We start from the raw sequence: 15,978 nt of genomic DNA on the forward strand, positions 1-15,978 counted from the left end.
GCACTTTGTAAGAAAGGTGCTATACAAATAAAGTTTATAACTTTTATTATTATCATTAATAATAACAAAATTCCCAAGTCTTGTGTTTGTTAATGATAATGATAAAAATCAGAGCAATATTTCTATAATATTCTAATAGGGATTTATAGTGTCTGTGGTAGACAGTATGAGTTTATTGTGACCCTTTTGTACTTTATTGTATTTGTATCTCCTTTTGTATCACTATAATATTCCTATTCCATTCCATCCTATTCAATACATCAATGGATTCAGCTGTTATTAGATATTCTAATAATGGAATTATCAACAGCAAAACTCAATGAGGCTAGTCATGAAACAGTTGAGGCCTGGAAGAAAATGATCACAACTGTAATAGAGCTAAATCATTGAATTATTTCTATGAATTATATTTGTATTAATTAATTATTACTACTATTTCTTATTATTTATTGAAGGTGTGGGGGTGCGGGGGATACGTACAGGGGATGTGGGACGTGGGGATCGGTGGGGGCGGGAGGATAATATGGGAAAAAGTTATGGGGACACAGAGGGTTAGCCATCAGATTACATTTCAGTTGTATTTTCATATATTTGTAAATTCTGTGGGTGATGGCGGGGGGGGGGGGGGAATATGTTTCTCTATAAGAAAATGTAAAATGCCAAGGTAAAATGTTTGAACCCCCTTCTATAGAGAAAGTCAATAAAAAAAAGTTGATCACAAAAACAAATGTTGCTATTCCTATTCCTATTGGGACATAGTTGATATTTATAGCTGTGGCATCCATGATCCTCCTAAAAGTTATTATAGGAATGCTGAAGTTCTTTTTCATGGCCGTGATCATTAACACTAGAAAGGCCTGTTTTGACTGACTGCTGTTTTTGATCTGTAGGATTAAAATATCACAGCTTTCATAATGTCCCTCCACTTTCTGTACAAACAGTGGACAATCTCCCCTCGCTCTCAGTTACCCCTCCCGTACCTGTTCGTTCTACCAGGGTTTCCCACACATACAAAACTTTGTGGCGGCCCGCCACAATATATATATTTCATCCACTATTTAATTGTAGAACTGCGTGTAGCGCATTGATTCGCTCAGCCCCTAATTGCTCTGCACTCTCTCTCTCTCGCTCTCTGTATCTCGCTCTCTCTCTCTCTGTCGCTCTCTCTCTCTCTCTCGCTCTCTCTCTCCGCCGCTCTCTCTCTCTCTCTCTCTCTCTCTTCTCTTTTCTTCTTTCTTTCTTTCTTTCTTTCTTTCTTTCTTTCTTTCTGTCTTTATTTTTGTCTTTATTTCTTTAATTCCTTTTTTTTATTTATTTCTTTCATTGTATAATGGCTTTGTTCTAGCCTGATTGATATCCAGGCAGTGGTACTGTAGCTCCTGTAATACCGGCCTTCCTCTGTGGGTTGCGCTCCTTCTTTGCGAAGGACCGTTCGCTAATGTCCCTAACAAGTTTCCGTCGGTGACGTTGCACTCCGGAAGATTTACTTTTTTTTTCTCCTGACACGTAGCAACCAAGTTGGCAGGGTTCTGAGTAAATTTGTCAAACGATACAGGTAAGCACGGATGATTTTCAGTGTATATTGACTATAACTGTAGAAGAATGATTATGAAATGGAAATTAGATGGATACCTCAGACCCACACAGGCATTATGGGAAAGATAAGCCAGATAGCCAGCTAACCTAAACCGTTAGCTAACATTAGCTATCGTTAATAAATTGGCCGCTACATTAACGTTAGCCACCCAGTGATCAGCAGCGGTACCTAGCTAGCTATATTTAGTCCAAATTATTCCGTTGGTGGTTGTTATTGTCAGCTCTTTTGATATTCAACATAATTAACTATCATCTTAGACTAAGAGGCCAACAGCGCAGCAGTTATCTGTGTTTTTAGGCGTGACGTTGGCTAACAACGTTAGCTAGGTTGGCTTACAGTTGTATTCAAATCATACAGAGGTATCTTTAGTTTATCTAAATTGACTTCGCTGCAGTAGATGGCGTACGCAGTTTCTAGTTAGAAACGTAAGAGTTGTCAGTAGTCAACGATTCCTCACATGTAGAGAAATTGGCCACCGCCTTAAGATTAGCTGCGTCTTCATTTTTCAACTGGTTATAGGTCAATGCAAAGTAAAAAGTGAAACCTTCAGTTCCTCGAAGGAGACGGATTTTAGAGGTGGACCCCCTCCCCCTGAAGTACCACTAATGCCGCTTTTCCACTGCATAGTACCGGCTCAACTCGCGTTAGGCGATGGTCTATATGGTCTATAGACGTGTCAGTACAAGTGGTTGTGTTGTGTTCCATATCTTTGCTTCAGGTTAACTTTTCACACTTGTGCCACTTACATTTTCTTTCAATGGCACCCATAAGTTTGACACACAGTCATGACTGTGCTGCCTATTGTTATTTGTTTGTTTGCCCAATATTGAGTCATTGTGCTGTATTGATGGGAGCAAAGTAGATTATTTTCATCTAAAGATCAGATACAGAAACAGGCTAAATTAGGCAGTCCTGTTCTGATCTCTGTACCGTTTTTTTTTTTTTAATTAACGGGACTAATCTATCACAGAAACCAAAGCACAGTTGTCCTGCTTTATATGACGATATTGAAAAGCCAATCTCACTTTTTACTCCCAGCCAAACCAGATTACACACATAATGGTAGATCACAACTCTGTGATAGTGTAACTAGGAGAGAAAAAAACGGTAAACTAAATGTTTAATGATTAACTGCATATTAGTGCACAAGTTAAATGCCTTACTGTAGGCCAAAATTGAGTTCTAGTATAGGTATCAAAGGTGGTATGCAACTGCAAAATCATGGTTTGTAAAGTAATGTCAGCATTAGATTAGCACAATTCCATGACAGTGCTATTTTCTTTACCTTCTAGTTGGGAAATTGGTGAAACTGGTTGCATTGATCAAACTATTGTTCAAACTATTTGTACTTTCCACTGTTTCTGGCAGAGTGAGAGATGTCGGGGTTTGACAACTTCAACTCAGACTTTTACCAGTCCAGCTACAGTGTGGAGGACCAAGGCCAGGCCGGCTATGGCTACAGCAACACCGCAGACCCCTACAACAAGTAGGCCCAAGTCCTCCTTAACTAATTGACTTTCAGTTTGTAAGGTTGGCAACTGACAGGGACCGCATGACTTGATTTTAGTTCTTGGAGTCACACACTGCGGTGCTTTTCTTGAGTCGTTACAATTTTGGATTAAAATCAAATTAGATTTTTTTCACCGTTTCACTGCAGGAGAAAATTGAATTCCTCTAAGAATGTCATTATTACGCATTTGTGTGTCACAGCTGCTAATTCTTGGAAAAAGCAAGGAAAATCTGAGAATCATTTGAGAATCTTTTCCTATGTGGAACTTTTTGGCATATGGCATTCTTGGATCGAGAAAGAAACACTATGTTGTTTAAACAAGAATAGGTGAGAGTATGTGGGAACTGGGAAGGGAATGTGAGAGGGTTATTTTGCAGTTTTGTTTCACTGTCTCATCTGACAAATGTAAATAAGCTTGATTAGATCCCCAATACATGCTGATTAGGCTAATATCTGACAGTTCATAAATTGATTTTCAATAGACGTTATGTTTCTCAATGGTTCTGCATTGAGAAACTGGTGCATTACAGTGCATTAGGCTACAGCTTCCTGTTGCCAGCTATGGCCTTCACTAAATTGCTCCACAACCTGACCAAAATTTTTAATTTGTTGCATTATGTATCTAGTGCTAGTAACCATTACAATTTTGTTGTTTTTGTTGGATTGGTTTGTCAATAAGTTGCAAAAAGAAACTTGCCACAGGAACTTGTAATGCACCGGTTTAGCTGTTACCATGACGATGTGAAAAGGGCCTATTGTGAGATATATATAACTGAAATGTTTACATTAATTGATCTTTATTTTCCCCTTCTCCAAGAAGTTAGAAGCTCGCTGTAGTTTGATCTCCATACCTAGCATGACTGACTGTGTTTTAATGATAAGTCAATGGAGAGTGTGAAAGTGGGTAGAGGTTGGAGTCTGTTTATGAACAAGCGAGGATGAGAAAAAGAAATCTTTGTTATGTTTGTACTTGGTATTATTTATTTTGGATATTTAAACAGTGCTCTACAGTGCTACACTTTTAGTTGAATATGCTCTGTAAAAATAAATGCATACCACCTAATTGAAAAAGAAGAACATGCAACTTGCTATTCCAAGTAGAAATAGGCATTTCCAGGAGTATTTTAATATCCTTTTTCCTACATTTATATTCTGTGCTTCTAAATTTTTCAATTCAGGAGTACATGTGCTCATTTTGGAAAAGAAAACGTAATCACAGAATCCTGTTAAATATTATTATCTGTGTTATTCCCAGGCAATACGGTCAGTATGACTACTCCCAGCCCATGGGCTACACTGCCCCAGGGATGATGCAGCCCCAGCAGCCGTACACAGGACAGATCTTCCAGCCCGCACAGACCTTCACCCCATCCCAAACACAGTCCATGTACAGCAGCAGCTTCGACGACGAGCCGCCGCTGCTGGAAGGTAAATAATCAACTCTTATGTCTCTTGTTTTGTCTCGTAGCACTTCTCTGATACATGATCATTCCAGGGCCACAATATTGTCAGGGAACTATGGCTGGTGTTTGAATTGCTAGTGATCAAGAAATTGAAGCTGATTCTACTGTTGTACTTGGCGCAAGTCACACTGGCCAAGAGCATCAGCTAAATGCCTAACATATAAATGTAAAATGTGTCTGTGTTGAGATCAGATTGCAGTATCACTTCTAGGACTTGAACCCACAATCTATTCTCAAGGCGTGAAATTAAAGTTTCATCCACTTGCTGCAGTGGCTGGTAGATTCATAATTTCACCAGACAATCTCATAGCTGCAAAAGTACTTTGACAGAGTAGAAAAGGCTGATGGATCACAGGCTGGTTACCTGCCAAAGAGACAGTAAAATTGGCAGACTTACATGCCACAGCCCAAATTTATCTGTTATTGCCAAAATTTATGCAGCATTTGGCTGGGGGATAGTGTTCATTTCAAGTCCTGCCTTCTACTCAACCATGGGAATGCTTTTTGTTGACATACATGCACTTGTATGCAATCCAGCACTGGCAAAAGATTCCAATTTGGACAGACAAGTGTGGATATTTCTACATAGAAGTGAGTTTAGACAAAGGTGATAAGATAGTGTTTACAGTTTAAGTAAGTAGAACTGTGTTTAACTTTTACCATGTGTGACAATTCTGTTGCGGTGATGAAAAGAGTTTGACACAGAAAGTTGTACACTGTAGTTTTCCAATGTAAAGTGACTTATTTTTTATTTAGCCTAGTCTTTCTTTGTTTCAGTATGTGAGTGAGAAAACTATTCCTCAACTTACATCATTCCTATAATTTGGAGAGATGGTGACAGACCCTGAATATAAAAACAGCTCTCTGAGGGCTGAACGCACTGGAAGCAATATTTGACACGTCAATTGACGCTCTATGGTACACTGCAGGCAGAAGATTTGAGGCCTCAGCAGCACAGGCACCTGCATTTCCTCACCTTTGTATCATACTTGTAATTCATGGCCTGTTCTACAGTCTGCTTTATGTGTTTGGAGACCAGCTACTTGACCAACTAGAGTTTACAGTCTCCATATTTTGTCCATAAAGTTGTATGGTTCTAGCTAAATTATCCGCTCAGTTTACAGTCATATATTGCAGGTTATTTTTTAACTTGTTTGATTTCCTTTTCCTCATCCATGTCCTGGCTCCCTGTAGCCCCCTTTTATTAAAAGCATAAACCTCACAAAAACACTGCAAAATCAAACCAAGTTCTGAATCGATGTTCCACTTGACACTTCAAGTATGTGTTGGGTCATTGAAAACAATTGCCGTGCTTGAACACGTGCATCTGACGCTTCTAGTGCATTGCTACCTTCAGTGTTTTCCACCTCTCAAAAAGAACCATTATGTAGAAAAAGTATTTGAGAGCCTTTGCTGTGAGTCTGGAATGCCTTTCAGTCCCCTAACCTTTCACCTCAAAGTGTTGTATTGTGATCTATGAGTGATTCTGAAGGCCCGAGTCCTTGATTTTTTTTAGCTTGTTTGTTGTTCTTCTAGTGTATCCAAGTGATTTGTTAAGTGCTCATTTAGAAGAAAGCTCTTGGAAACGGGACTGTTCATAGAGAATGAGTAATACTGAGACTGAATAACTGTGATTCTTAGATATGAGGTGTAAATAGCCACTTGGTGACAGCGAGGCTGTTGAGTGTCAAGGGCTTTGCAGCAGCTAAGGGTTAAGTAGAGCAGGGTGCTTTGAGTCTTCAGCACAAAACTCCATTATTAAGTTGCAGACAATTACAAAACATCACTCCATCTGATAGTAACAGAAGTTGGCATTGCATACCCCACACTTTATCCCATCCACACTAAAATGTATACTATCAGGAAAGGTGAAGACACGCTTGAAGGCTATCAGAGGGAGAATCACCCTCCTATCATAGTGAGAGTTGTGGTTCCTGTCTGTTTCCTTGAATAAGGATCTGACTGAAATGTCTTTCTGCTGCCTCTTTAGCTTACAGTTCCAGTATCCAACCTCCCTGATCTGTGTTTCCTCTTGTGTCCTGTCTTAGAGTTAGGCATCAACTTTGACCACATCTGGCAGAAGACTCTGACGGTGCTCCACCCAATGAAGGTAGCAGACGGCAGCATCATGAACGAGACAGACCTGGCTGGCCCCATGGTCTTCTGTTTGGCATTTGGAGCTACACTACTCCTGGTAAATCACACGGTTAACATTAATGAACAATAATACTTGTTAACCCGACTCAATAAAAACAGTTAAACAGCAACTCTGGTGGTCAGCATTACTCACGCAGTTGGCTCAGCATTGTTGCTTTAACTGCAGAGGAGCATCTTGCTGCCAGGAAAATACTGAATAGATTTTTGGCCTTGCTGCTCATTTCATTGCCTGTTGTTGGCAGCGTTGCTCATAATATGAGCAACAAAATGTATATTATACATTTCCCAAAGAAACCTGCATATCAAAACCAGAACAAACAAGACTCCATTGGACCTATGCTTTGAGAAAATATTTTTTTTTAGCAGCAACAATCTTTAATGACTGCCATCCATGCCTCACGGTGTGGACGCAGTCTGTATGCCTATATATCTCTGTACATCCAACTTGTGCATCCGTGCTGCTGTCATTGTGTACGTGTGAGCGTATCTATCTCCATCTTACAGTGTGTGTATACGTGTGTGTTTTTTACCTTCCATCTTCCAGACGGGTAAGATCCAGTTTGGCTACGTTTACGGTATCAGCGCCATCGGCTGCCTCGGCATGTACTGCCTGCTCAACCTGATGAGTATGACGGGCGTCTCCTTCGGCTGTGTGGCCAGCGTCCTGGGCTACTGCCTCCTCCCTATGATCCTGCTCTCCAGCTTCGGAGTCCTCTTCTCTTTACAGTGAGTACACAGACGAGCAAGCATGGGCTCAATATAGTCTGTATAGTTAATATAGCGTGTAAATCAAGCCACGGGTTGCAGGACGGGAAGATTATCTTTGTCTACAGGCTGCAGTGGCTGGTACATCCCGAAATCTAGCAGTCACTTTGACTATTTACTAGCCCGATGATTGTTGAATGATGTTGGTTGCCAAAGTGGTTGGTAGACTAGACCAGTGGTTCTTAACGTGGGGTCCGGTGACCACCAGGGGTCCTTGAGGGGGTTCCAGGGGGTCCCCAGCAAATTGATGAATTGTTAAACTTCCACATTATTTCATTTACAAGAAGTTAACACAATTAGAGAATGTAGAGGAATGACTATTCTGATCATAGTTTGACTGTTATCTCTCTACCTATAATACAGATAGTCATGGAATTCTGGACAAAATCATATGTAACAATAAAAATATTCTCAGATTTGGGTTCAAGAGACGAAATCTCATCAAATGGGGGTCCGTGGCCCTAATGTGGACTAAATTAGGGGTCCTTGATATGAAAAAGATTGAGAATCTCTGGACTAGACCAACCAAAATTTGACTGGTGGCTGGTGTTACTTTCCCACCTTGATTGATTAGCTGGAATGATATTTATTTTTTGTGGGATGTTTGATTAGAGTTTAACAGCTAGGTAGGCTGAACACTTAATAAAGGAAATTTAGGGAACACTTTATAAAGGAAATGCTGCTTTCTTACAGGTAACTGATAAAACAATCAAAGCTAACTTCCCACTTTCCTTCCCTTCTTTCCTCCTTAGGGGCATGATGGGAATTATAATAACAGCAACAATCATCGGCTGGTGCAGCTTCTCGGCCTCAAAGATCTTCATCTCGGCGCTGGCCATGGATGGGCAGCAGCTGCTGGTTGCCTACCCCTGCGCTCTCCTATATGGGGTCTTCGCACTCATCTCTGTCTTCTGAAAAAAATCACTCAGTAACAGTTTAAAATAACTGCTCCCCACTTTCTGTAATTTCAGTCTAATTAGCTTCAGTGTAATTATTATAATTATTGTCTAATTACACTGTTATTATAGGAAAAAAGGGGAGCTGCTATCTAAAACGGCACCAAGCGTTCTTTTATCTCTCTCCGTCTCTCACTGCATTCCAACTCGTCCATGTTGTCCATCTGCAGACCGGAGTGCATCGTCTCATTCGCTTCTTCCCTCCACCTTGCTCCCTTCATGGATCTTAAAGGAGAGGACTGTCAAATAAACATGGTGAAAAGTGACTCTCCCCTGGACCGTGTTGAGGCCTAGACGGCCGAGTACAGTCCTATGATTTTAAGGGCATGAAGGGGAAGGAAGTGAACGAGCATTTCACACCATGGAAGGGTGAGGATTATTATAAGACATTTGGATTTTGGACACAGATGGGAAAAGTTTCTCAATACCAAGCAGGACCAGGAACCAGCCCCCCCAGCAAACCCAGCAGCCTAATTTAATTCCAGAGCCAATAAGAAACACCGCGCATCATGATTTTACGAGAGCTGTTTTGAGCCGTGTCTGGCAAACGCCCACATATTCCCCTATTACACCTGCAAGACTGAGGGAGATACTTCTCTTTCCTTCTCTCCAGGACTAGCTCCCGTTCATTCTACTTCTACACCCAGAAACAGAGGGACAAAAAGGGGGATGGAGGAGCATCAGTCCCTCAGTTCAGACACTCCTTTCCCTCCTCACTAGCCGCTGTTTTTTGTTTTTGTTTTTTTTTCTCTTGAGATTCATGTGAGCGCTGAGGCCTTCCCAGAAGACAAAATACAGTTTGCACAAAAGCCTCATTATTATTCTAATTTTCAAAACCAAACAAGTCACATATTGAAAATTAATATTCCAAGAGACTTGAGATATGTTTCTATAGGTATAGATATGTCTCAATAGGTACAGTAGTCACTATAGCCTCTGTCAGTCTCATTTCTTGGCTGTTTCTTTTAGAGTTGACTCATTTTGTATGCTTCGGTCTGTCATCTGCTGTTCATGTCCTCTCTTGCAAAGGCGTACACATTAAAGTTGTCAAAGGTCTCTTAACATCATCTGCCTTGTGATATTGAAAGGTAGATTTTGCGGTTTAGCAGATCTCTGTAAGCAGTGGTATAATTTTTATAGAAGACTGAAACTGGGTGTTTAAGGGGACTGTTTGTTTAAGAGGAGTAGAAAGGAAGAATGGCCAACATACAGTTTAGAAACTGGGTGAATGACACATACATGATGACAGTTTTCAACAACCTGTTTTCAATGGCTTGGTTTGAGCTTTTCATACCAAGTTGGTAGAGCAAAGGGTTAGAAGATTCTGCACACTTTGAACCATGACATTTTCATTTTTATTGCTGCTCTCAGCCTGGAAGACCTTGATCAGAGCATTGAACACAATTTATGATAATTTGTATGAATGTGCAAAAAATTAGCAAAACTTGGTCAGGTGAAAGGAGCAGTAGCCATTCTTCCAGAAATGCCACTTGGTGCATTTGTTTCAACCCCAGATATTTAGCTCTCCTCCTCTCCTACACCTCCTAGCCACTTATTCACATTTCCAGTCAGCAGCCGCAAGGACGCACAGAGCCTTGCTACCTCTCCCCATGTGTTCACGATGGGTTGGTCAGTTAGTTACAGAGCTTGTGTGATTGTAAACTTTAAGCCCAGCAATGAGTGCCTGCGCATTGACACATCTGTAGATAAACAAGTCAAAAAATTGCAAACGGTAATAGATTTTCATTGAGCTTTTATCTGTCGAACACCATTGTTTTCAGTGTTATTTTGTCCACTGTACACCGAGTCATGTGGGCACCGTGTTTGTCTAATGCAGGCAAACATATTGAGAAGGATCACACTCACTAGACCACAGAAGGAGCTGTACATTTACAAAATACCATATTACTTTGTTTTACATTGAAACAGACTTGTAGACACATGTAACTTATAGATAGGGGGATTCTCCTTAAATTGTGTAATTATGGCTGCACACCACTTTTGGTTGCTTGAGTCTTATCATTTAACAGAGTAGCACCTGAGCTTGAACTTGTCACAAAATCCCAGAGGAAACTTTGGATACATTCAGACTTTGCTGATATTACTGTAAATCAGGGTCCAGACTTCTGCTGTGGTTGTTTTTGTAAGTTTGATGTCTAATTTGGTCTTTTTGCTTTGTGGAAAGAGAGGCCCTCAAGGTCAGTTGTATTTGTTATGTTGAGATCTGTTTGTGTGTTCAAGCTTATCGCCAGCAGAAACCACGACTCCAGAGTCAGTTGTTTATGGGCTGATGTGTGATTTAGGTTGGCCAAACTACACTAGAAGTAGCTTGACTTTTTTATTCTTGGTTTAAAGTGAAGCTTTAAAAAGCAGTGCTTCACATAACATGGTAAAGTGAAGGCTGACGAGAACAGATATGGAGTTGTATGGTTATGACAGAAACCCCTCTGTTATTTTTTCCCTCCCTTGTGGGTTTTCTCTGTGTACTAAACCTACACAAAACGCATACGCAGGAGAGCTCCTTAAATGCATGATAACCCACTTAGCAGTAATGAATAATTCAAAAATGAAAATAGAGTGCTTTTCTATTCCAACAAACTCAACATCAATGGGATACTTTGCATTTCAAGCAAACCTAACAGGAGCGCTCTGCACTCGCCTGCTGCGCTCTCATATGGCCAAGTATTTATATATGCACATATGTATAATTTTGTTTTGTACATCGAAAAATCCACCTGTCATTCTAGTGTCATGTTCATTCTCTTGATGAGTGAAGGGGTCCAGCGTCATGCTTTTATGGGGATATTACTGGCCACTCTAAATAAAACATTGCTCGTACATGTTGTAAATTGCTTTTTCAACTCATTTTATTCACACACTGTGGCTCGTACATAAATGCCTCACATTATTCTGCATTTCAGCCCTGAGGAATCACAGAAACAGTTTGGAGACACTCAAGGTATGATGATGTCGAGCAGGATGTTGACGTTCACACACCCGTCGTATATCTGGTTTCAGCCAGTTTGCGGAGCTTGTCGGGTTTGAATATCTTGCATCTGGATTCACTCAGGGGCATCTCACATTTTCACATTCTCCCTCTTGGGCCTGGGGGAAGGAATTCATTCCAAAATACCATGCCCTTCCTTGTACTGTGTCCTTACTCACCAGCTGAAAATACTAGCCCAGGGGTTCTCAACCATTTTTGGTAGGTGATCAGGACATTTTTGTGACCTCAACATTAAAGATGCATGTAGATTTTGTGGTAGGACTAGAGGGCAAATACAGCATTTCATTCCCTGGGAGCAGAGTAGTCAAGCTGGTCAGTAAGATTTCAACGAGAAAGTATTACAGTTATAGTTTGATTAGCAGTGTTTCAAGGAACCCCATTTTAATATCAGCTGATAAGGTTGGGAAAAGCCCACAGTACAGGTGAAACCGAGGTGCAAATTAAGAGGATGTTACATTATAGCCGAGGATCAAAGTTTCTAATGAGACAAAAAAAATGCATTCTAGTGTGTTATATTCTATCTTTCACATTTGATTGATACAAAAAAAAAAAGAAAAATCCAATATAAAAGCAATTAACAAACTGGTTTCATAAGAAATAGTTACATTCTATCCATTCAAATATTCAGTGTGTATTTAGAGACATTTAGTCATGGCTGAATGTCAAATAGAGTGACAGTTTTAAATTAGAAGGTTAATAAACCATGAGCTCTAGTCAATGATCAGCATGAGGCAGATTGCCACCATATCAACAAAAATCAATCATTCTTGCATTGTATAATTCATTTAGATTCTCACAGAAAAGAGCCTATCAGTCTCATAACAACATGTATTTTATTGTATAAAGATTTAGAAGATGGTCGACAAACAGGCTTTACCCTCCGCTACATCCCTCCTAGTTCACACCCAGAGGACAAAAAGTAATCTAACAGTTTGACAGACATCTGACAGGAATAGTAAAGCCCTGGATGGAAAGGTATTATGGGATGTTGTCTCTCAATTTATTTTCATATCCATTTAGAATGATTTCCCCAACACAGGTCAGTCATTGTATGAAGAGACATGGGGTGTCTGGTTCTCAGCTTGCGGGTCCAAGGGCCTAAAACAGACCTCACAACTTGATTTCAAAATCCCCAAATGGGGTCTTGAGTAAAGGAAAACCATTTCCAAATATCTACACACACTGGCAGTATAGCAGTGAGAGGATAAACTGTTTCTGTGGGATAATATCTACATTTGACCTCAATTAACATTTTACACGTCTGGGTGAGCAAATCGACTTGAGAGTGTAATCTATTGATTTATGTGGGATCCAACAGTGACACTAAGTGCTGCCCTTATGGAACTTACTTATTTTTTCAAAGCTTTACAACTGGTTTAAAACAGTTAAATTCTCCTATAATATGGTCAGAACTGGTTGACATTCAGCATCTCTGTAAAGTGAACTATTTATTCTCACACATCTGTGGAGGCTGGAAGCAGAGTTTTAGCTAACTGGTTTCCAGTTGATGCAATAAATGACTTTAATTCCCTTAGTACAGAGAGACATGGATCTACGCACAAAAAAAACCTTCAAAAGTCTAAACAGGGCATCAGGGCCTGGATATGTGATAAGAAAACTCTTTATCTTTACAGTCTCATTCTTAGGAACTTGCATTTAACTGATAACTTGTTTTTGCACCTTTTACTCTGCAGCAGTATTCAGTTCATTTGTTATGGAGCCAATAGTCTCAGAATTTGCTGAGCCTGCTGTAATGAGCAAGCATTATCATTTGTCCTATTGGCTTCAATTAAATGGCTTTCATTTTGTACGTAAAAGTCAGCAAATTGTTAAAATGGCTTTCAAGCCTAAAGCGTTATAACTTTTTTTATGTTTACTTGTATTGTTTTGATGATATTACCATTACACTGTCTTGTGCTACTTCTGTTCTGCTGATTAAACCTTAATACGATAGGATAGGATAGCACTTTATTAATCCCCTTTGGAAAATTCAGGGGCCACAGCAACAAATGGCAGAACAGTACCAAGGAAAACAAGTACAATAAGATAATAAAAGAGAAGAGGTAATAAGATAAAACAATAGAGGTAATGTACATAATATAGAGACTATAGAGACAGTGCAAAAATTCAAATAATAAAAATAATAAAAATTACATTTATTATAAGTAATTGTTAATACGTTTGTTGTGTTCACAGCACTTTGTTTAACTCTGTACAGATTAGTAATAGCAGTAGTCCTAATAGCAGCAGTGGTGGTAGTAGCAGTAATAGTATTTCTTTGGAAGCCTGAAGCCAGAAATTGAGGTGTTGTCTCAAACTAGTTATTTGTTTGTAATGCTCATTCCTTTCTCCATGTGGCATATTTATTGTGCTAAACTGGGGGAGAGTTTTTCCAGTTTGGAAATCTTAATGGGAGCCAGATGGCTGTTGGATTGACAAGATCAGCAGCGAGGCAGGTGCTGCGGAGGAGCCTCCTTCTGTGAATTCCTGCCTCCTGAAACATTTACAGCCCTGTGCCTGCAGGAGACAGTGTTGAGTTGCATATGGTCTGTCCACTTGGCTGACTTGCTCATCTTGGTTGAGTGAACATGCAGTGTGATTGTGGTGCTGATTGGCTGATTGGCTGCAGCGTGAATTCCCCTGGAGCATTGACTAGAGACTGCATCCCCACCCCACTCTCTAAACTTCATAATAGTCATTATCAGGGAAATGTATGATTGAATGACTGGTTAACTTCAGCCAAACCCACACAGCGCAGTTGATTGAGTTGTTTTATTGGTTGTTTGTTTATGCATTTGTTTGGCTGGTTCTTTGTTTGGTTGCTTAGTTAGTAGGCTGACTGCTCATCTTACATAATGCAACATAACCTGCCATTTAGTGGACACATTTATCCAAAGTGCCTTCAGTAGTACCATGTACTACATGTACCATGTACCCATTTTTTTTTACCAGGGGCGGCCCAGTGAGGATTGAACCCCTAGCCATGAATGTACCCATTGTTCAATACAGGACCAAACTGTTACAAATAAATTTCAATGATTATGGGCAGAATATCTAAATGAAGGGAATATAAATGATTTGGTATTGAAATGAGCATTACAACACTTTGTAACATTAAGATGTAGAAATTGGGAGGAAAAGTGACATGGATAATAAGGAATTGCTGGGTAGCACTGTTTTGGTCCTGTTGTGTCAGAATTATTCATAAAAAGTGGACTAAAAAAAACGGAAAAGTAGTAAAGATGCAACACTTAGTGGTATAAAGAAATAATAATAATAATATAACTAATTATAGTACACCTACACCTATTACTACTACTCCTAATAACAATAGTAATACATTTACTACTACTGTTGATATAATACTAATAATAATCCATCTACTACTATACACCTCCCAGTACTGCAACTACTTCTACTCCTATTACTACTGCTACTGCTACTACTACTACTTCTCCTACTACTCCTACTAATAATAATTATTATAATCATCATCATCATCATCATCATCATCATCATCACCACCTACAGGCTGGTTGACTGGCTGACTGGTCCGGTTGTCTCCAGGGAATGGGGGCCACTGTCCCGTTATGTTATCTAATGGAGGATAATTCCACCTCCATCTGGCCAGCCTGTGCCACAGTCTGTTCTGCCCGGCAAGCTGGCTTGACTGACTGGTGAGCAGTAGTTAATGATGAAACCGTCTCCTGCACTGCTGCAATGAAAGACGTAGAGGGGGATGGGCTATACGGATGGAGGGAGAGAGAAATAGAGGAGAGAAACAGACAGAGAGAGAGAGAGAGGAGTGAAAGAAGGGGTAGTTCTAAAGACTGAAAAAAGAAGATTGCAAATACACTATGCTATATAATAGGACAATTTGTGTATCTATCTAATCGTAAAGTAATGATGATAATGATAATGTCACTAGGAAATGAAGGTAAATTGTTGTGATGACAGTACTTTCATGGTGGGTGAAAACTTCAATTACAGCCTCTGCTTTCCCATCTGTTTTGTATTACATTCATTGTTTTTAATCCTCACTGCCATTCAACATCTGTGCTAACATCGTTTTCATTTCAGCACAGTGGGCAGTCTGCTCCCCATAGCACTGTCTGGTAACACTTTACTTGAAGTGTTGGCTGAGACGACGTATGTGCATTATAAGCACATTATAAATACATCATAACTGCATCAGATAATGTTGTAATGTACTATAATGCAACATGAATCTAGCATGAACAGGTTAAGAGGCTGTAATAAGAAATATATTCACCACTTGAAACTATATATTTATTTGTTTATAGGATATCAAATGCATTATGAGCTGCAGAAGTCTTATTAGTATGCCACAAAGTAATCCATGAACTCATCATATTGTTAAAGTGACATCATATGAGTTAGGCTATTACTACTAACAATATGCATTTACATTTACTATGACTTGTAAATGAAAAAAAAAAATCTGCAAATAATTGCTTAAAGCAATGTGTGATCAACTACATCATTATAAGTGAGGCATGACA

At 39.7% G+C, this 15,978-nt stretch overlaps 1 protein-coding gene across 1 annotated transcript; it reads left to right on the top strand.

Annotated features, from left to right (window-relative positions):
• Positions 1 to 1,476: 1,476 nt before the first annotated feature.
• On the top strand, positions 1,477 to 9,504 carry yipf5 (Yip1 domain family, member 5). The gene is made up of 6 exons (XM_071542408.1): positions 1,477 to 1,555; positions 2,966 to 3,083; positions 4,363 to 4,535; positions 6,619 to 6,764; positions 7,272 to 7,453; positions 8,245 to 9,504. Exons 2-6 carry the CDS (start codon positions 2,974 to 2,976, stop codon positions 8,405 to 8,407), a joined length of 774 nt encoding a protein of 257 aa, XP_071398509.1. The 5' UTR covers positions 1,477 to 1,555; positions 2,966 to 2,973; the 3' UTR covers positions 8,408 to 9,504.
• Positions 9,505 to 15,978: the final 6,474 nt, after the last annotated feature.

This window comes from Centroberyx affinis, unplaced genomic scaffold (assembly GCF_046629955.1).
Source record: "Centroberyx affinis isolate AG114_WGS23_722 - 3 ecotype Tasmania unplaced genomic scaffold, CSIRO-AGI_Caff_v1 ptg004098l_1, whole genome shotgun sequence".
Lineage (NCBI taxonomy): Eukaryota > Metazoa > Chordata > Actinopteri > Beryciformes > Berycidae > Centroberyx > Centroberyx affinis.

Bases quoted from the DNA above. Each gene is read 5' to 3' on its own strand.
- yipf5 (XM_071542408.1), top strand. From the start codon at position 2,974: ATGTCGGGGTTTGACAACTTCAACTCAGACTTTTACCAGTCCAGCTAC. The intron at 3,084-4,362 runs GTAGGCCCAAGT...TGTTATTCCCAG, and splicing joins ACCGCAGACCCCTACAACAA to GCAATACGGTCAGTATGACT. The intron at 6,765-7,271 runs GTAAATCACACG...TCCATCTTCCAG, and splicing joins TTGGAGCTACACTACTCCTG to ACGGGTAAGATCCAGTTTGG.